Source organism: Oncorhynchus gorbuscha, linkage group LG01 (genome assembly GCF_021184085.1).
Source record: "Oncorhynchus gorbuscha isolate QuinsamMale2020 ecotype Even-year linkage group LG01, OgorEven_v1.0, whole genome shotgun sequence".
Lineage (NCBI taxonomy): Eukaryota > Metazoa > Chordata > Actinopteri > Salmoniformes > Salmonidae > Oncorhynchus > Oncorhynchus gorbuscha.
Genome location: NC_060173.1, coordinates 70,569,581 through 70,590,956, shown reverse-complemented (window position 1 = coordinate 70,590,956; position 21,376 = coordinate 70,569,581). Strand labels below are relative to the sequence as shown.

Below are 21,376 nucleotides of genomic sequence, written 5' to 3'. Positions count from 1 at the left end.
ATGCTTAACACCCCGGCCATCCAACAATCTAAGCTTGATGCCCTCAATCTCACACAAATGATCAATGATCCACCCTCATAGATATCATCCTAACCAACCTGCCCTCCAAATACACCTATGTTGTTTTCAACCAGTATCTCAGCGATCACTGCCTCATTGTTTGCGTCCGTAATGGGTCTGCGGTCAAATGACCACCCCTCATCACTATCAAACTCTCCCTAAAACACTTCAGCGAGCGGGCCTTTTTAATGGACCTGGCCTGGGTAACCTGGAAGGATATTGACCTTCTTCCGTCAGTAGAAGATGCCTGGTTATTCTTTAGAAGTTTTCAAACAGAAATTTGCATCCTGCAGCACAAACTCCAAAACGTTCTGGGACACTGTAAAGTCCATGGAGAATAAGAGCACCTCCTCCCAGCTGACCACTGCACTGAGGCTAGGAAATACTGTCACCATAATAAATCCACGGTAATTGAGAATTTTAATAAGCATGCTTTCCACCTGGCCACCCCTACCCTGGTCAACAGCCCTGCACCCCCCCCCACAGCAACTTGCCCAAGCGTCCCCTATTTTTTCTTTACCCAAATCCAGTTAGCTTATGTTCTAAAAGAGCTGCAAAATCTGGACCCCTACAAATCAGCAGGGCAAAACAATCTGGACCCTCTCTTTCTAAAATGATCAGCATAAATTGTTGCAACCCCTATTACTAGCCTGTTTAACCTCTCTTTCGTGTCATCTGAGATCCCCAAAGATTGGAAAGCTGCCGCAGTCATCCCCCTCTTCAAAGAGGGAGACACTCTAGACCCTAACTGCTACAGACCTATATCTATCCTACCGGGCCTTTCTAAGGTCTTCGAAAGCCAAGTTAACAAACAGATCACCAACCATTTTTTAATCCCACCATACGTTCTCCGCTATGCAATCTGGTTTCCGAGCTGGTGCACCTCAGCCACGCTCAAGGTCCTAAACGATATCATAACCTCCATCAATAAGAGACAATGCTGTGTAGCTGTATTCATCTACCTGACCAAGGCCTTCGACTCTGTCAATCACCACATTCTTATCGGCAGACTCAACAGCCTTGGTTTGTCAATTGACTGCCTCGTCTGGTTCACCAACTACTTCTCAGTTCAGTGTGTCAAATCGGAAGGCCCGTTGTCCGGACCTCTGGCAGTCTATGTTTGTGCCACAGGGTTCAATTCTCGGGCCAACTCTTTTCTCTGTATACATCAATGATGTCGCTCTTGATGCTGGTGATTCCTAGATCCAACCATACTCAGACAATACCATTCTGTGTACTTCTAGCCCTTTGGACACTGTGTTAACTAACCTCCAGACAAGCTTCAATGCCATACAACTCTCCTTCTGTGGCCTCCAACTGCCCATAAATCAAGTAAAACTAAATGCATGCTCTTCAACCAATCGCTACCAGCATCTGCCCGCCTGTCCAGCACCAATACTCTGGATGGTTCTGACTTATATGTGTACATCTACAAATACCCAGGGTGTCTGGTTAGACTGTACACTCTACTTCCAGACTTACATTAATTCAATCTTGAATCGGCTTTCTATTTCGCAACAAAGCATCCTTCACTCATGCTTCCAAACATACCCTCGTAAAACTGACTATCCTTGACTTCGGCAATGTCATTTATTAAATAGCCTCCAACACTCAGCAAATTGGATGCATTCTATCACAGTGCCATCCGTTTTGTCACCAAAGCCCCATATACTACCCATGACTGTGACCTGTATGCTCTCGTTGGCTGGCCCTTGCTTCATATTCGTCGCCAAACCCACTGGCTCCAGGTCATCTATAAATCTTTGCTAGGTAAAGTCCCCCCTTATCTCAGCTCACTGGTCAACATTGCACCTGCTTGAACACGTGCTACGGGTGGATATGTTTCACTGGTCACCTCCAAAGCCAATACCTCCTTTGACCGCCTCTCCTTCCAGTTCTCTGCTGCCAATGACTGGAATGAATTGCAAAATCACTGAAGCTGGAGACTCACATCTCCCTCACTAACTTTAAGCACCAGCTGTCAGAGCAGCTCATAGATCACTTCACCTGTTCATTGCCCATCTGTAAATAGCCCATCCAACTACCTCATCCCCATACTATTTTTTGCTCCTTTGCACCCTAGGATATCTACTTGCACATTAATCTTCTGCACATCTATCACTCCAGTGTTTAACCTTACTAGGGCAGGCGTTCCGCTAGCGACAACATTCCGCTGAAAAGGCAGCGCGCGAAATTCAAAAATATTTTTGCGAAATATGTAACTTTCACACATTAACAAGTCCAATACATTAAATAAAAGATAAACATCATGTTAATCTACCCATTGTATCCGGTTTCAAAAATGCTTTACAGTGAAAGCACAACATATATTAGGTCATAGACTTGTAAAAAAAAACTGACATTCTTCCAGCCAAAGATAGGAGTCACAAAAAGCAGAAATATAAATAAAAATGTATCACTAACCTTTGATGATCGTCATCAGATGACACTCATAGGACATCATGTTACACAATACATGTATGTTTTGTTCGATAATGTTCATATTTATATCCAGAAATCTCAGTTTACATTGGTGCGTTATGTGCAGTAATGTTGTGATTCCAAAACATCCGGTGATTTTGCAGAAATACTCATAATAAACATTGATAAAAGATGCAACTATTATTCACAGAATTAAAGATAGACTTCTCCTTAATGCAACCACTGTGTCAGATTTCAAAAAAACTTTACGGAAAAAGCATATCCCGAGAACGGCGCTCAGACCCCAAAAGAGCCAGAGACATTTCCGCCATTTTGGAGTCAACAGAAGCTAGAAATAACACCATAAATATTCACTTACCTTTGACGATCTTCATCAGAAGGCACTCCCAGGAATCACAGTTCGACAATAAATTACTGATTTGTTCCATAAAGTCCATAATTTATGTCCAAATAGCCACTTGTTGTTAGCATGTTCAGCCCAGTAATCCATCTTCATGAGGCACAGGCACTTCGCCCAAACAAAAACTCAAAAAGTTCCGTTACAGTCCTTTAGAAACATGTCAAACGATGTATTGAATCAATCTTTAGGATGTTTTTAACATAAAACATCAATAATGTTCCAACCGGAGAATTCCAATGTCTGAAGAAAAGCACTGGAACGAGAGGTAACTCTGTCGGGAGCGCCCGTCATGAGACCAAGGCTCTCTGCCAGACCACGACTCAAACAGGTCTCATGAGCCCCTCCTTTATAGTAGAATCCTCATTCAAGTTTCATAAGACGGTTGACATCTAGTGGAAGCCGTAGGAAGTGCAACTTGACTCCATAGACACTGTGTATTCGGTAGGCCAAGCTTTGAAAAAGTACAAACCTCAGATGTCCCACTTCATGGTTGTATGTTTCGCCTGCCATATGAGTTCTGTTATACTCACAGACATCATTCAAACAGTTTTAGAAACTTCAGAGTGTTTTCTATCCATACTACTAATAGTATGCATATATTAGCATCTGGGACAGAGTAGGAGGCAGTTCACTCTGGGCACACTATTCATCCAAAAGTGAAAATGCTGCCCCCTATCCCAAAAGAGTTAATTGCTAAATTGTAATTTTTTCACCACCCTGGACTATGTATTGCCTGACCACCCTTATCTTACCTCATTTGCACACTGTTATATACTTGTTTCCATTGTGTTATTGACTGTGTGTTTGTTTACTCCTGTGTAACTTTGTGTATTTGTTTATGTTGAACTGCTTTGCTTTATCTTGGCCAGGTCGCAGTTGTAAATCAGAACTTGTTCTCCACTAGCCTCTCTGGTTAAATAAAGGTAAAATAAAAAAACACTCAATCATAGGACCTACTGAAGAGATGAGTCTTAAAAGACCGAGTCTGCGTCTCTCACATGGATTGGCAGACCATTTATAAAAATGGAGCTCTATAGGAGAAAGCCCTGCCTCTGGCTATTTGCGTAGAAATTCTAGGGACAGTAAGGAGGCCTGCGTCTTGTGACCGTAGCGTACGTGTAGGTATGTACGGCAGGACCAAATCGCAAAGATAGGTAGGAATATGTAATGCTTTGTAGGTCAGCAGTAAAACCTTGACATCAGCCCTCGCCTTAACAGGAAGCCAGTGAAGAGAAGCTAGCACTGGAGTAATATGATGAAATATTTTGGCTCTAGTCGAGATTCTAGCAGCTGTTTTCAGCACTAACAGAAGTTTATTCAGTGCTTTATCCGGGTAGCCAGAAAGTAGAGCATTGCAGTAGTCTAACCTAGAAGTGACAAAAGTATGTATTAATTTTCCGGCATAATTTTTGTACAGAAAGTTTCTGATTTTTGCAATGTTACGTAGATGGAAAAAGCGGTCCTTGAAACAGTCTTGATATGTTCGTCAAAAGAGAGATCAGGGTCCAGAGTAACGCCGAGGTCCTTCAGTTTTATTTGAGACGACTATACAATCATCAAGATTAATTGTCAGATCCAACAGATCTCTTTGTTTCCTGGGACCTAGAACGAGCATCTCTCTTATGTCCGAGTTTAAAAGTAAAACATTTGCAACCATCCACTTCCTTATGTCTGAAACACAGGCTTCCAGGGAGGGAAATTTTGGGGCTTCACCATGTTTCATCGAAATGTACAGCTGCGTGTCATCCACATAGCAGTGAAAGTTAAAATTATGTTTCCAAATGACACCAAGAGGTAAAATATATAGTGAAACAATAGTGGTCCTAAAACGGAACCTTGAGGAACACCAACATTTACAGGGTTTTAGAGGCAAACTGATGTCTTTCCGACAGATAAGATCTAAACCAGGCCAGAACCTGTCCGTGTAGACCAATTTGGGTTTCCAATCTCTCCAAAAGAATGTGGTGATCGATGGTATAAAAAGTAGCACTTAAGGTCTAGGAGCACGAGGACAGATGCAGGGCCTTGGTCTAACACCATTAAAAGGTAATTTACCACCTTCACGAGTGCAGTCTGCTATGATGGGGTCTAAAACCAGACTGAAGCGTATACATTGTTTGTCTTCAGGAAGGCAGTGAGTTGCTGTGCTACCGCCAGCTAGCGCCAGCTCTAAGATTTACCATTGCGTTAGGTTTGTTAAAATAGAGCCCAAAGTATCAATATAATCTAATCCAAAGTAATATCGCTATAACTATTGATTTTTTTCCCCCATCACTACCCTCTATGCACCTATCCCATGTGTTAGTTGCCTAAAATCATCCATTTTCCTCTCCTTTTGCCAAGGCGGCACGACAGAAGATCCAAAGCCTGGAGGCCACTGTGGAGAACTTCCTGTCACGTGAGTCCAAGATGAAGCACATGATTCGCTCGCTGGAGCAGGAGCGCCAGTCCTACCAGAAGACTATTGAGCGCATGCGCTCCTGCCTGCCCCCGGACGCCCTGGCTGACGTGGAGATGACCCACATGGTCAAGCCTGCTCAGGGGCCAAACGGCAAGGCCAAGCCCACCGCCAAGAAGCCCTAATGGGGGAAGAGTGGAAGGCAAAGGTGAGGGAGAGACTGGAGAATGGACAGGTAGATGGATATTACTGACATAGAGAGAGGACTCTTGACGATGGATGGATAGAATTTCTGAATTTGAAAACCAAACTTTATTGGGACTATTAACATTTGTGAAACTGTTTAGCCATACTATATGTGTTGTCGTTTTAAGACACGTGGTGTAGTTCCTATGTGATGTGTCGCCATTTCGACAGACAGACACTGACAGTATGGCAATGTGGTCTGATTTGAATGTGCTGTGTGTGCCTGCGTGCGTGTGTCTGTGTATGCGCACACAGGAAATAAGAAGAGTATAGAGAAGGTTCACAGTCTCTCTTTTAGGCTGGAGAACAGACTGAGTTGAATGTCACTGCTCACACACCACAAACAGCTGACATCATGGACAGACACTTTTTTCATTATGTTCCAGGACAGTGTACACACACACACTGTCTCCAGGACTTTCTCTCTTCCTTCATACTGTTTTATCTCACCTTCACATCTGAGTCATGTTCTCCAATGATTCTGATTGAAAAGAGAAAAAGTCAAAAGAATAATTAGTCTGATATCGACTGTTAAGCGCTGACCTGCCTGCAGCTAAAAAAAAAAATGTTTATCTTAAAAAGTTGAATGTTGCAAACGGTGTTACACTGTTCACTTTTTTGTATTGTGAACCGAAAGCAATTACTGAAAGTTGACCAAGTGGACATGTAGCATATTTGGGTCTTTGTAATATGGATTTCTATTATTTGCTTTCTGAAATGTTGAAAGAATGTTTAATTTTTGATTGTCAATCGTGTGTGCACAATGTAGGAACAGTTCTGTTTCACAGAGTTGACACGAATACGAACAGCACTCCATGTGAAATGACTTTGAACTAGGCTACTGCAGCCGACCCACACGTTTAAGGTTGACGAAGCCTATCCGACGTCATCAACTTGCCTGTAACCATCTAGCCTCCCACAAGAAATATAAATGAATTGATACGTTTTTATTTAAGATAAATCAAGTAATCGATTTAAGAAACACAATTACAATTCGCATTTCCTGATGTGCAGGAAAATCCCTGCGACAACAGAGGTGGTCAAATGAAGATATTACATCTGTATGACACGGGCTTCACTTATTCGACGGAGCCAATTTGTAAGTCGCTCTGGATAAGAGCGTCTGCTAAATGACTTAAATGTAAATGTGAGTCGTCGTTGTGGAAATTGCTTGTTTAACGCTCATTTCTTTTTCATATCAGTGCTTTTCTTAGGGTGGTTGTGGTTGCATTGTTATTTGCCTTAATGTACTTTCTCCTGTACTGCCTTTGGACCCAAAGAGGTTTTAATGCTTTCGTTGCTAAATGGTTAGCAACCAGAAGTGTAATTATAATTCATGCAAGTGTTTTTTTTCCTTCTATTTCATCAAATGATGAATTTCAACGCTGTATTTCAACACTGTCCGTGTTTAATTGTTTCAAAATGTGTTTTCATGTGTTTCAATGCTTTGTGTTTTCATGTTAAACAAGCTAAAAAAGACATCTAGTTCTGGGTCATACAAAGACAACCGTCCTTTTGCTATCTAGAGATTCATGTCTTACAAAGATGCTCCATTGGAAATATAGGCTGGCCAATCATCATTGATCATCAGAGAATGAACTAGATTAAAGTCGTGTTCTTGTGTTAACTCATAAGTGCCAAATAAACGCATGAATGCAGTCTTCCTTATCTACCCTGAATCGGAGATAAACTTATGACCATGATTGAGGGTGATATAAGGGAAGCCCTAATGGCTGGCTTGAGTGTTTGCTTTCTTTTGTGTCTGTGTAGGTAGCCGACATCATCGCATTGTTCAATCACTACTATGGAATTAACGCCGATTGTGTTGAATTAATGTCGACAGCCTGTTTTTGTTGAAATGAGGCCTCACAAAGAAAAATGTCACGTGTACTTCAATAAATCACACCTTCACTGCCTTTTTCTATTCACTTGTGTCTCGAGTGGTTTCTTTCACTTAAAATAATGGTTAAAAAAAAAATGTTTTAACTGCATTGTAATTTCAGAAAATGTCCATAATACTGTATATCTGCATTAATCAAATCTAATATTATTTGTCACATGTGCCGAATACAACAGGTGTTGACCTTACCGTGAAATGCTTACTTACGAGCCCATAACCAACAACAGAGTTTAAGAAATAGAGTTTAAAAATATTTACTAAATAAAGTCAAAAATAATATAAAAGTAACACAATAAAATAATAATAACGAGGCTATATACTGGTACCAAGTCGATGTGCGGTGGTACAGGTTAGTCAAGGTAATTTGTACATGTAGGTAAACAGAAAGTAGCAGCAGTGTAAAAACAAAAGGGGTGAGTGTAATGTAAATAGTCCCGATGACCATTTGATCAATTGTTCAGCAGTCTTTATGGCTTGGGGGTAGATGCTGTTAAGGATCCTTTTGGTCCAAGACTTGGTGCTCCGGTACCGCTTGCCGTGTGGTACCAGAGAGAAGAGTCTATGACTTGGGTGACTGGAGTCTGACAATTTGGGCCTTCCTCTGACATCTCCTAGTGTATAGGTCCTGGATGTCAGGAAGCTTGACCCCAGTGATGTACTGTGCTGTACTCACTACCCTCTGCGCCTTACGGTCAGATGCCATACCAGGATGTGATGTAACCGGTCAGGAGGCTCTCAATGGTACACCTTTTTTATTTATTATTTGAACTTTATTTAACTAGGCAAGTCAGTTAAGAACAAATTCTTATTTTCAATGACGGCCTAGGAACAGTGGGTTAACTGCCTGTTCAGGGGCAGAACGACAGATTTTGTACCTTGTCAGCTCAGGGATTTGAACTTGCAACCTTTCGGTTACTAGTCCAATGCTCTTACCACTAGGCTACCCTGCCGCCCCACATTGAGGGAGAGGTTGTTGTCCTGCCACACTGCCAGGTCTCTGACCTCCTCCCTATAGAGTCGTGCTTGGTCATGCAGTCGTGGGTGAACATGGCACCGCTGAAGGGCCCCCGTGTTGAGGATCAGTATGACAGATGTGTTGTTGCCTACCCTTACGTCCTGGATCCAGTTGTAGAAGGAGGTGTTTAGTCCCATGGTCCTTAGCTTAGTGATGAGCTTCATGGGCACTATTGTGTTAAACACTGAGCTGTAGTCAATGAACAACATTCTCATATAGATGTTCCTTTTGTCCAGGTGGGAAAGGGCAGTGTTGAGTGAGATTGAGATTGCGGATATGTTGGGGCGGTATGCGAGTTGGAGTGGGTATAGGGTTTCCGGGATGATGGTGGTGATGTGAGCCATGACCCGCCATGAAAGCACTTCATGTCTATCGATGTGAGTGCTACGTGGGGGCAATTGTCATTGAGGCAGGTTACCTTTGCTTTCTTTTGCACAGGGACTATGGTGGTCTGCTTGAAACGTAGGTATTACAGACTCGGTCAGGGAAAGGTTGAGAATGTAAGTGAAGACACTTCCCAGTCCGTCCGAGCATGCTCTGAGTGCAGTCATCCGGAACAGCTAGTGCTCTCATTCGTGCTTCAGTGTTGCTTGCCTCGAAGCGAGCATAAAAGGCATTTAGTTTGTCTGGTAGGCTCACGGCTGGGTTTCCCTTTGTAGTTCGTAATAGTTTGCAAGCCCTACAACATTCGACGAGCATCGGAACTGGTGTAGTAGGATTCAATCTTAGTCTTGTATTGACACGTTGCCTGTTTGATGGTTCATCTGAAGAAATAGTGAGATTTCTTAAAAGTGTCCGGATTAGTGTCCTTTAAAGCGGCAGCTCTAGCCTTTACCTTGGTGTGGATTTCGGCTGTAATCCATGACATCTAATTGGGATATCTACGTAAGGTCAGTGTAGGTACGACAATGAATCCCGGAACGTATTCCAGTCTGCAAAACAGTCCTGTAGCGTAGCATCCGCATCATCTGGCCACTTCTGTATTGAGCTAGTGACTGGAACTTCCTGATTTAGGATTTGATTGTAAGCAGGAATCAGGAGGATATAATTATGGTCAGATTTGCCAAATGGAGGTTGAGGGAGAGCATTTTCCCCCTCTATTTATACATGTGACATGCAGGTAGAAATCAGGTAAAACAGATTTAAGTTTTGCCTGCATTAAAGTCCCAGGACACTAGGAACACTGCTTCTGGATGAGCATTTTCTTGTTTGCTTATGGCCTTATACAGTACGTTGAGTGCAGTCTTAGTGCCAGCATCAGTTTGTGGTGTTAAAATATAGATGAAAACTCTCTTGGTAGATAGTGTGATCTACAGCTTATCATGAGGTACCTCAGGCGAGCAATACCTTGAGACTTCCTTAATGTTAGACATCGCGCACCAGATGTTATTGACAAATAGACACACACCCCCACCCCTGGTCTAACCAGACGTAGCTGTTCTGTCCTGCCGATGCACGGAAAAACCAGCCAAATGTATATTATCCGTGTTGTCGTTCAGCGACGACTTCAAATACTGCATTATAGTGTATGCTCCCAAAAATTGGGAAATTATGTTATATACTTCCTGTGTAGATTAAGATAACAAGGAGCCGACGCGAGATATGTCTCAGAAAATGTACCTCAATCCAGGAATGAGGAATGCATTGTACTCCGAATTGTCCCATTATGTGTGTGCTCCTACACATGAAGACCGGATGTGGGAGTATTGTATTTAGGCCTTTGTGGCTATCCCCCCCAACTGCAAACAACTAACTGACAAAACAATGCTAGAGGTCACGGATATGTTAGCCTACAGTGGGTCTTCCTTTAAAAGTTGCAGCGTACTGCGGTGCAGCTTGCATGTTGCCGCAGAATTCTATGGCACATTATTTAAGTGTGAACCACTGGTACCATTAATGCTAGTTTGTGCTAGTTTGACCACCAGAGGGCATCTTTGAGAAACATTTGATAGCCTTCAATAATGGCTGTACTAGAGAATGCGGACACGCGGGAGACCGGGTTTCAATTCCCTGACAGGTGGAAAGGAGTAGGCTGTCATTGTAAATAAGAATTTGTTCTTAACTGATTCCATGTGTTATTTCATAGTTGTGATGACTTCACTATTATCCTATTGCTGCACTGAAAGTAAAGGGGCTGAATAATTTTGCACGCCCAATTTTTCAGTTTTTGATTTGTTAAAAAAGTTTTAAATATCCAATAAATATCGTTCCACTTCATGATTGTGTCCCACTTGTTGTTGATTCTTCACAAAAAAAATACAGTTTTATATCTTTATGTTTGAAGCCTGAAATGTGGCAAAAGGTCGCAAAGTTCAAGGGGGCCGAATACTTTCGCAAGGCACTGTAGATTGGTCCAAACACACCAAGACAGTTGTGAAGAGGGCACAACAAAGCCTATTTCCCCTCAGGAAACTAAATAGATTTGGAATGGGTCCTGAGATCCTCAAAAGGTTATACAGCTGCAACATCGAGAGCATCCTGACCGGTTGCATCACTGCCTCGCACGGCAATTGCTCGGCCTCCGACCGCAAGGCACTTCAGAGGGTAGTGCGTACGGCCCAGTACATCACTGGGGCAAAGCTGCCTGCCATCCAGGACCTCTACAACAGGCGGTGTCAGAGGAAGGCCCTAAAAATTGTCAAAGACCCCAGCCACCCCAGTCAAAGACTGTTCTCTCTACTACCGTGTGGCAATCTGTACCAGAGTGCCAAGTCTAGGACAAAATGGCCTTTCAACAGTTTTTACCCCAAGCCAAAAGATTCCTTAACAGGTAACCAAATGGTTACCCGGACTATGTGCCCCCCTCAACCCCTCTTTTATGCTGCTGCTACTCTCTGTTTATCTTATATGCATAGTCACTTTAACTATACATTCATGTACACACTACCTAAATTGGCCCGACCAATCAGTGCTCCCGCACATTGGCTAACCGGGGCTATCTGCATTGTGTCCCACCACCCACCAATCCCTCTTTTTACGCTTCTGCTACTCTCTGTTCATCACTTTAACGATACCTACATGTACATTCTACCTCAATAAGCTTGACTAACAGGTGTCTGTATATAGCCTTGCTACTCTTTTTTGTTTTATTTCTTTATTTACCTACACACACACATACCTTTTTTCCGCACCATTGGTTAGAGCCTGTAAGTAAGAATTTCACTGGTCTACACATGTTGTATTCGGCGCACGTGACAAATAAACTTTGATTTAATTTGCATTTTAGTAAGTAATACTGAAGTCATGCACAATTATCAGTTTCTATTTAGGTTTATGTCGCCCATTCATTGTCAGTGACACAGTAGGACCCAAAAGCATAATCAGTGCTCTAACTCTCCCATGCGCTGTTCTGGAGCAATGAAGTGGTGACGCAGGGTACCGTACTAAACCACAAATTACCTCTAAATCCTGCAGCGTAAGTTCGCAGTTTTTAAAGGAGGGACCACTGTATATGATGTCAACCAGAGAGGGACTAGACTTGTTTTAAAGGAGGAACCACTGTATGTGATGTCAACCAGAGAGGGACTAGACTTGTTTTAAAGGAGGGACCATGGTATGTGATGTCAACCAGAGAGGGACAAGACTTGTTTTAAAGGAGGAACCACTGTATGTGATGTCAACCAGAGAGGGACTAGACTTGTTTTAAAGGAGGGACCATGGTATGTGATGTCAACCAGAGAGGGACAAGACTTGTTTTAAAGGAGGGACCACTGTATGTGATGTCAACCAGAGAGGGACTAGACTTGTTTTAAAGGAGGAAACACTGTATGTGATGTCAACCAGAGAGGGACTAGACTTGTTTTAAAGGAGGGACCATGGTATGTGATGTCAACCAGAGAGGGACAAGACTTGTTTTAAAGGAGGGACCATGGTATGTGATGTCAACCAGAGAGGGACTAGACTTGTTTTAAAGGAGGGACCACTGTATGTGATGTCAACCAGAGAGGGACTAGACTTGTTTTAAAGGAGGGACCATGGTATGTGATGTCAACCAGAGAGGGACAAGACTTGTTTTAAAGGAGGAACCACTGTATGTGATGTCAACCAGAGAGGGACTAGACTTGTTTTAAAGGAGGGACCATGGTATGTGATGTCAACCAGAGAGGGACAAGACTTGTTTTAAAGGAGGGACCACTGTATGTGATGTCAACCAGAGAGGGACTAGACTTGTTTTAAAGGAGGAAACACTGTATGTGATGTCAACCAGAGAGGGACTAGACTTGTTTTAAAGGAGGGACCATGGTATGTGATGTCAACCAGAGAGGGACAAGACTTGTTTTAAAGGAGGAACCACTGTATGTGATGTCAACCAGAGAGGGACAAGACTTGTTTTAAAGGAGGGACCATGGTATGTGATGTCAACCAGAGAGGGACTAGACTTGTTTTAAAGGAGGGACCATGGTATTATTTAACCAAGTTTTCAAAACCCTGGTAGTGTGTCTGATTTCTATCACATGAAGCATGTGCACACGATGTAAATACACATGCATACTTGCTGAGGTCGTGCACATGTTTACATGGTTTTTCAGTAGTCTGGTATTAATGATTTAATTAAGACTGGGTCTAAGGGCATTCCATACTGTGTGTGTATCCTGTGTGTGTGTGTTTCTTTTCTCTCCTTCTCCCCTCACAGGTGAAAATCATCACTCCCCAATCAGTCAACAATCAATCATCAATCAGAAGACACACCTCCTCCTGTTTCCTACCCAATCACAGTTCCTTTCCCTTGGTTTAAAAACCCTGTCAGTTGTTTGCTCTAGAGCTCAATCTCTCTGTAAATGCCATGTCTGTAGGTCTCTGTGTTTCACGCTCTCTTTGTGTATTAACCTCTCTTTTGTTTGAGCATCTCCATAGCACTTTGTCATCACCTGTGAGTATTGTTTTGGTTATGGTTTTTGTTTGCTGGTGGGAAAAGGGGAAACCAAGACAAGTTGCCCATGGGCATACATTACCCGTAGGTAAACTTTGTTAAATACACTAGTTAGAACTGGGCGGACCACCCACTGTATTTTTGGTTAGTTAGCTGTTGTTAAAGTAGGCTAGTCTAGCTTAGGGGTGTTTTTGATTACTTATTGTTTCTTTCCTTGGGTCTAGCTCAGCCCCTTTTCCTGCCCCCCCCCCTCCCCATTATCGTGTGTTTATTAATAAACCCTGAATTTGACGGTAGATTTCAGTAGTCATGGTTATTTCGTTCTCACTTGTACTTTGTCACAATTATAATTTGCATGAGTTATGTTACGGGACTCATTACCCCCCCCCTAGACTGTCGGGCCAAAAGAGATTCGTAACACATAGGGATGGCATGAAATGAATTAACGGCCTAAATACTCGTCTGAAGCAGGATCCATAAGCGGGAGACGGTTCTGATTGGAAAACCGGGCAGTAAACAAATACTATTAAATCCAGTTTGGACTACCCCCACCCAAATCAAAATCTAATATGGATGCCAATGTTTTGTTCTCGCTGTGTGCACACATGTTTCCCCCTACTTCCTGTCTGGATAAACACAGTAGCCTATTTGCAAAGCTGATTAGCTTGGACAAACAGGTGTGAAACAGACAGTTGTGCATGCCAAGCGATTCCACAACATGGAATCCATGTATTTTTTTTATCTGGGGGGGGGGGTAGTAAACAATGATTTTCTAATCAGCACTGTCCACAGAGCTACTCTCCGACATGGGAAAAGCACTGCCAAAAGGGTGTGGGTTGGCAAATGACTCGCAAGGTGGGTAACTGTTTTATATATATATATATATATATATACATACACACTGTATGACAAGAGCCTTTGGAATCATTACAGCTCTGAGTTCTGTGGCCTTACTGCTGGTTGGCACCGACTCAACCTGACTACAGCAATTACCTGACTACAGTACAGGGTTTCTGAGAAATGCTAGTTGGAAAAATCTGTGAACATTTTGCAACCTTGCACTCAGACACCTGTTTTTTTTTTAAATAATTATTTTTTATTATTATTATTTTTATTATTTTGTCTGAAATCCATTCAAGCATGCTTTTAAAATACCAGATAACCTAGCCTATTTCCTATAATATATAACATATGCTGAGTATTTAAAACATTGGGGCCACTTTCTTTGCAACCCCTTCAATTCATTGGGGCATGGACTCTACAAGATGTTGAAAGTGTTCAAATGGACATCAATATTTTGTATTACCCATTCACCCTCTGAATGGCATACATACACAATCCATGTCTCAAAGAATCCTTCTTTAACCGGTCTCCTCCCCTCATGTACACTGACTGAAGTGACATCAATAAGGGATCATAACTTTCATCTTGATTCACCTGGTCAGTCTGTCATGGAAAGAGCAGGTGTTCCTAATGTTTTGGACATGCATACATAGTGGGGAACCAAATTATTGACACCCTTGATAACGATGAGCAATAATGAGTGTATCAAATACAAATAAATACTGAGCTACATTGTATGCAAAAAAAATGGGGAAATTATTTTATTTTATATTAATACAGTTGCACAGACACGAGGTTGTTAAACAAATAAATATTCAAGATGAAAGATTCTTAAATTAAAAGTTGATTTTGTCTCATATTCCTAGCACGCAATGACTACATCAAGCTTGTGACTCTACAAATGTGTTGAATGCATTTGAAGTTAGTTTTGGTTGTTTTTCAGATTATTTTGTGCCCAATAGAAATGAATGGTAAGTAATGCATTGTTTTATTTTGGAGTCACTTTTATCGTAGATAAGAATAGAATGTGTTCATAAACACTTTTACATGAATGTGGATGCTACCATTTAAAACATTTGTATGAACTTATCCAGAGTGACTTATCCAGAGTGACTTGTAAGTGCATACAGATTGATACATGTTCATACTGGTCCCCTCTGTGAGTCAAACCCACAACCCTAGCATTGCAAGTGCCATGCTCTACCAACTGAGTCACACGGGACCATGATATATTCTGAGTAATGATGAGTGAGAACGTTACAGAGGGTCAAAGATCATACCCCCAAAACATGTTAATCTACCCATGTTAATATCCTTGTAATGGTGGGAGGTTAGCATGTCTTGGGGGTATGCTCTTTGACCCTATGTAACTATCTCACTCATCATTATTCACGATTCATTCAGGACTCTCCGTAATCATGGTAGCATCCACATTCATTTAGAGGTGTTACAAACATATTCTAAAAGTGAATCCAAAATGACACAATACATTATTTACCATACATTTTTGGGGGGGCAGGAAATCATCTGGAACACAAAATTGGGTGCAACTTAATATTAGGAAAGTGTTCTGACTGTTTGGAACACTCAGTATATGTTATATATTATAGGAAATGGGCTAGGTTAGCTGGTATCTTAAAATCAGCTTGAATGGATTTCTGAGCAGGTTGGTCAATCAATAATTCTTATTAAACGTAGGTGCTTGGCTTCACAAGAAGAGCAAGACCGTTTCTCATATGATTTGAAATGTAAAATACAGATTCAATTAATTCAAATCAAACCACGTCCTTCAGCACAACTTTCTACGTCAGAGTTAAGAATGCACCGTAAAGCTCACAATGATATATTTTTTGATAACTCAAACAGGTCAGTCACGTGCTCTTGCAAGGTTCTAGCCTCGGTGTTAGCCGAATCAGGAGGAAGCGGTACTCTCTAAGCAAGCAGCGTGATGTCCGTAACATTGGTTCCTAGTGACTCAGATGCATAGTTGGGCAGCTCACGGGCCGGGGTGACTCGCTGTGTAGCGAGTTTAGAAGGGGTGAGTGATTGAGTTAAGAACGTATCATAAACTCACTCCACAGCTAGCTTAAAATGTTGTTGATAGCTCAAATGGCAGTCATGTGTGTTTCCAATCAGAGGATCACTGGTTTGAGCCTGTTATGGCAACATGGACAGTGGAGGACGCTATACTGTTAGAACATCTGTTTAATCTCATTTCAATGAAGCAGTAAAGGTATTGTAAAGTAAACTTTCCAGACAATTTTGTCTGGCATAACTCTTAGTAAATCTTCCCAGGGTCTTGTTCAGTAGGGAGAAAAGTTTCTGAAACGGGGAGGTACTACTTTGCTGTCTCCAATAAGAACACAGATTTGCATTTCAATTGGAAAACATTTCGCTACAATGTGCCTTACTGAACTCGACCCAGGTCATGAGTCATCACAGGAACCCAATGTGAGATAAACTAACCAGTTTCAAAGATGGCCGTGGGTTGCCCACTCTATAGAGAAGAATAAAGATTAAAGGATCTTTATGGAGCACTTTGTTTTCATAGGATGGTCTCACATGCAGGGGGCTGCAGTGTAGCAGAGCCTAATCCACACACAGACGGCTGTCATGCCAGAGCCTATAACACACACACACAAGGGGGTCACATTTGTGTGATATTCCTAACTTATTCCCACACGCGGACACTTCCTGCAGCAGGGAAAAGCTGAGACTCCGGGACTCCTCTGGGGATAGCAGGCAATACAGGTCAGCTTCCTTTGCCTTATCAGTACTTTTTGTGTTTTTACCCTGGTCTTCCTCTCTCCCTCAATCTCTGTCATTCCCTCCCTCACTCACTCCCTCTATTCCTCCCTCCCTCCATCTATCCTTCCATCTGTTCTGTCCTTCCCTCTATCTATCCCTCTTTCCCTCCTGTCCGTTCCTCTCTCTATTCCTCCCTCCCTCTGTTCTCCCTTCCTCCGTCTATTCCTCCCTCTATCCATTGCTCTGTCCTTCCCCCATCTATCTCTCCCTCTCTCTGTCCATCCCTCCCTTCATCTATTCCCTCCCTTTCTTCTTCCCTCATATGTGTCTGCCTCCCTCTGTGCCTCCCTTACTTCCTCCATTTATTCCTCCCTCGCTCCATCCCCCTCAAAGTCCTTCTCTCTCTTGTGTTCCCCTCTTGATCTGGTCCATCAGTACACATTGAAATTGTAACATGTTATCCGATCCCTTACTCACTCACACATTCTTGACAAAAATTGGTGCCTGAGTGCAAGGTTGCAAAATGTTGTTCACAGATTTTTCCAACTAGCATTTCTCAGAAACCCTGTACTGTAGTCAGGTAATTGCTGTAGTCAGGTTGATTCTGTGGCAACCAGCAGTAAGGCCACAGAACTCTGAGAGCTGTAATGATTCCAAAGGCTCTTGTCATACAGAATATTCAGTGTGTGTGTGTGTGTGTGTGTGTGTGTGTGTGTGTGTGTGTGTGTGAGAGAGGCTGGGATGGGGGTCACGAGGGAAAGAGGGGTAGCGAGGGAAAGAGGGAGCTGAAAGACAGTATTGGAGTGGTTAGTCCAGAGTGGAGGAAAGGAGACAAAGGGCTGTGAGACAGTTTATCCTAGACACATGAGGGCTAATAATTTTAGAGATGGGGGAAGTTTACGGGACTCCACCCGGATGGGCAGATCCCGAGTGGAAAGCCCTCTGCTCGAGACGATAGCAGGGAGCAGGTAGTCATGAAAAGACCAGTCTATATTCCAGGTACGGCAACAGCGGCGGACGGACATCGAACAAACATTTGGGCAGAGGGTATGCTGACTTCTTCCTCTTGCTCGGAGAAGAGCGGGGGCTGATATCTGAAGGGCGAGAGACCAGTGGCTGAGCAGGGAGCGGTGGTAGGGGCGTATTCCACTCACACGAGTAGCTGGCTCCAGGTGGTGAGGTTTGCGGAGATGCAGCAAGAAGAGCCATCTCCAGGTCCTGATTGGCTCGCTCTGACTGGTACTTAGATTGGGGGTGAAAACCAGAGGACAGGCTGGCCGACCACCCAATGAGTATACAGAACACCTTCCAGAACTGGGATGAGAACTGAGGACCATGGTCGGAGACCATGTTGACCAGGAGTCCATGGATCCGGAAGACGTGCAGCACCATTAGCTGAGCCGTCTCCTTGGCTGAGGGTAACTTGGGAAGGGGAATAAAATGGGTGGCTTTAGAAAACCTATGCACCACTGTCAAGATCGCAGTGTTGCCATCTGACGGAGGGAGACCAGTGACGGAGTCCAGGGATATATGGGAACAGGGGCGGTGAGGAACAGGAAGTAGTTGGAGGCCAGCCAGAGCTTGCCGAGGAAACGTATTCTGTGTGCACACAGTACAGGCGGCAACAACTGCGGAGACGTCAGGCAGGAACCATGATGGGCCACCAAAAAATGTTGTCGGATGTGGGTGGCAGGTCAGTCAGGGTGGCAGATCAGTCTAGGCAGGTATTCCCAAAGGGGTACGTGCAATGTGTCACAATTTCTTTTTTTTAAACATCACATTTTCAAACAATAAATTTTTATATTTTCCAACGGTAGCCTCATTTCACTGCCAACATTTTTTTATTAAACTATCTAGTTTAATAACAACACAATGTCAAATACAGGTAGCCTAGTCAAATAATTAACATCCAGTCACATTAACCGTTACTCTCTCGTGGGAAACATTCACTCTTGTGCAGACATTTAGAAATGAAACATGACCATTTGAAAAATAAGCCATTGGAGTTTTTTGAGCGAGAATAAAGAAGACGTTCGAGTATAAAAGCATCAGGACATTAACAAGGAGGGACTAGAAGCATCTGATATGGTGAGTTACCAAGTGGCTAGGACAGGCAAGCACCATACTATTGTGGAGAACTTCCTGCTGCCACGGATATTGCTGGGACAATGGTGGGGGAAAAGGCCAACAAAACAATACAGACAATGTCTTCATCAAACAACACTGTTTCACAACGCATCAGCGACATGGCAGGAGATGTTTTGAAACAATTATTCCTTCACATACAAGCCAGTGAATGATATGCGTTACAACTGGATGAGTCAACAGACGCGGCGGGCCTGCCACAGCTCCTGGTATATGTCTGTTACAGCTGGATGAGTCAACAGACGCGGCGGGCCTGCCACAGCTCCTGGTATATGTCTGTTACAGCTGGATGAGTCAACAGACGCGGCGGGCCTGCCACAGCTCCTGGTATATGTCTGTTACAGCTGGATGAGTCAACAGACGCGGCGGGCCTGCCACAGCTCCTGGTATATGTCTGTTACAGCTGGATGAGTCAACAGACGCGGCGGGCCTGCCACAGCTCCTGGTATATGTCTGTTACAGCTGGATGAGTCAACAGACGCGGCGGGCCTGCCACAGCTCCTGGTATATGTCTGTTACAGCTGGATGAGTCAACAGACGCGGCGGGCCTGCCACAGCTCCTGGTATATGTCTGTTACAGCTGGATGAGTCAACAGACGCGGCGGGCCTGCCACAGCTCCTGGTATATGTCTGTTACAGCTGGATGAGTCAACAGACGCGGCGGGCCTGCCACAGCTCCTGGTATATGTCTGTTACAGCTGGATGAGTCAACAGACGCGGCGGGCCTGCCACAGCTCCTGGTATATGTCTGTTACAGCTGGATGAGTCAACAGACGCGGCGGGCCTGCCACAGCTCCTGGTATATGTCTGTTACAGCTGGATGAGTCAACAGACGCGGCGGGCCTGCCACAGCTCCTGGTATATGTCTGTTACAGCTGGATGAGTCAACAGATGCGGCGGGCCTGCCACAGCTCCTGGTATATGTCTGTTACAGCTGGATGAGTCAACAGACGCGGCGGGCCTGCCACAGCTCCTGGTATATGTCTGTTACAGCTGGATGAGTCAACAGATGCGGCGGGCCTGCCACAGCTCCTGGTATATGTCTGTTACAGCTGGATGAGTCAACAGACGCGGCGGGCCTGCCACAGCTCCTGGTATATGTCTGTTACAGCTGGATGAGTCAACAGATGCGGCGGGCCTGCCACAGCTCCTGGTATATGTCTGTTACAGCTGGATGAGTCAACAGATGCGGCGGGCCTGCCACAGCTCCTGGTATATGTCCGTTACGTTTATGGGGGGTCAATGAAGTAAGACATCTTCTTCTGCAAAGCAATGGACACCAGGACATCAAATGGACTTTGGTGGTCAATATGTGTTGGTATCTGTACTGATGGTTCAAAAGCCATAAGAGGGAGACCTAGTGGAGTGGTAACGCGCATGCAAGCAGTTGCCCCGGCCGCCACTTGAGTACACTGCAGCATCCACCGAGAGGCTCTTGCTGCCAAGGGAATACCTGACAACTTGAAAGATGTTTTGGACACTACAGTGAAAATGTAGTGTCCGAACTTTGTTTTAAAAAATAATTAATTAAATTTAACCTTTATTGAACTTGGCAAGTCAGTTAAGAACAAATTCTTATTTACTTTGAATGTCTACTGGGGAACTGCCTTGTTCAGGAATGACAGATTTTTACCTTGTTGGGTTGTGACAAACTCACACTCATTCTCAGTGGCGGACAGGCCGTTGGGAGCACTGAGACATTTTCCCGGTGGACTGAGGGTTGTTTTGGCCTGCCATGAATAGTCAACTTGACCAGCAAAAATATAGCAAGCAGGAATGAGTTGACGGAGAATCCATGCATCAAGCTCGACTCTCACTCTCTCAATGCAGTGTCCCCGAGTGAGCGTGTGCACACCAAAAATGACATCCGGTCTCTCCGCGAAGCACATAGCAACCGTCTACCTGCTTCTCTACCGATAACATTTTAGACAAGTCGCACTGCAAAATGGATGGTCAGAAAAAGAACGGTGGAGCAGAGAGGGAGAGAATAAAAAAGAGAAAGGCCCTTGCCACAGACGCTGCTAAATAAGCAACATATTTGTCAGTAAGGGACCAGGTCAGTCAAAAACACACACACTGATACACAAACACGACACCCAGCATGGCTAGCTAAGTAGCCTAGCTAATAATAGTGACACAAAGGCCGGGAGGCTAAACAGTTTGCACATCTTACGTCTTCGTGGAGGAATTATATAATAGCAATGAGTGCCGTCATAATATAACATTGAAGGCAACATGTTTCAACTCGCAAAAAATAGTAAACCTAGACTATGGACTTGCCAGCATTCGGTCATGACTCATGCCACATA

At 43.6% G+C, this 21,376-nt stretch overlaps 1 protein-coding gene across 4 annotated transcripts in view; it reads left to right on the top strand.

Annotated features, from left to right (window-relative positions):
- The window catches only part of tbc1d4 (TBC1 domain family, member 4), a 147,384-nt gene extending 139,910 nt beyond the window's left edge, over nucleotides 1-7,474 (top strand). For all 4 annotated transcript variants that reach the window (XM_046359210.1, XM_046359202.1, XM_046359228.1 and 1 more), the window contains one exon: nucleotides 5,246-7,474. In XM_046359210.1, coding sequence (XP_046215166.1) covers nucleotides 5,246-5,485 — 240 coding nt within the window. In that variant the 3' untranslated portion in view covers nucleotides 5,486-7,474. The remainder of the gene's footprint in view (nucleotides 1-5,245) is intronic.
- The last annotated feature ends 13,902 nt before the right edge of the window (nucleotides 7,475-21,376 follow it).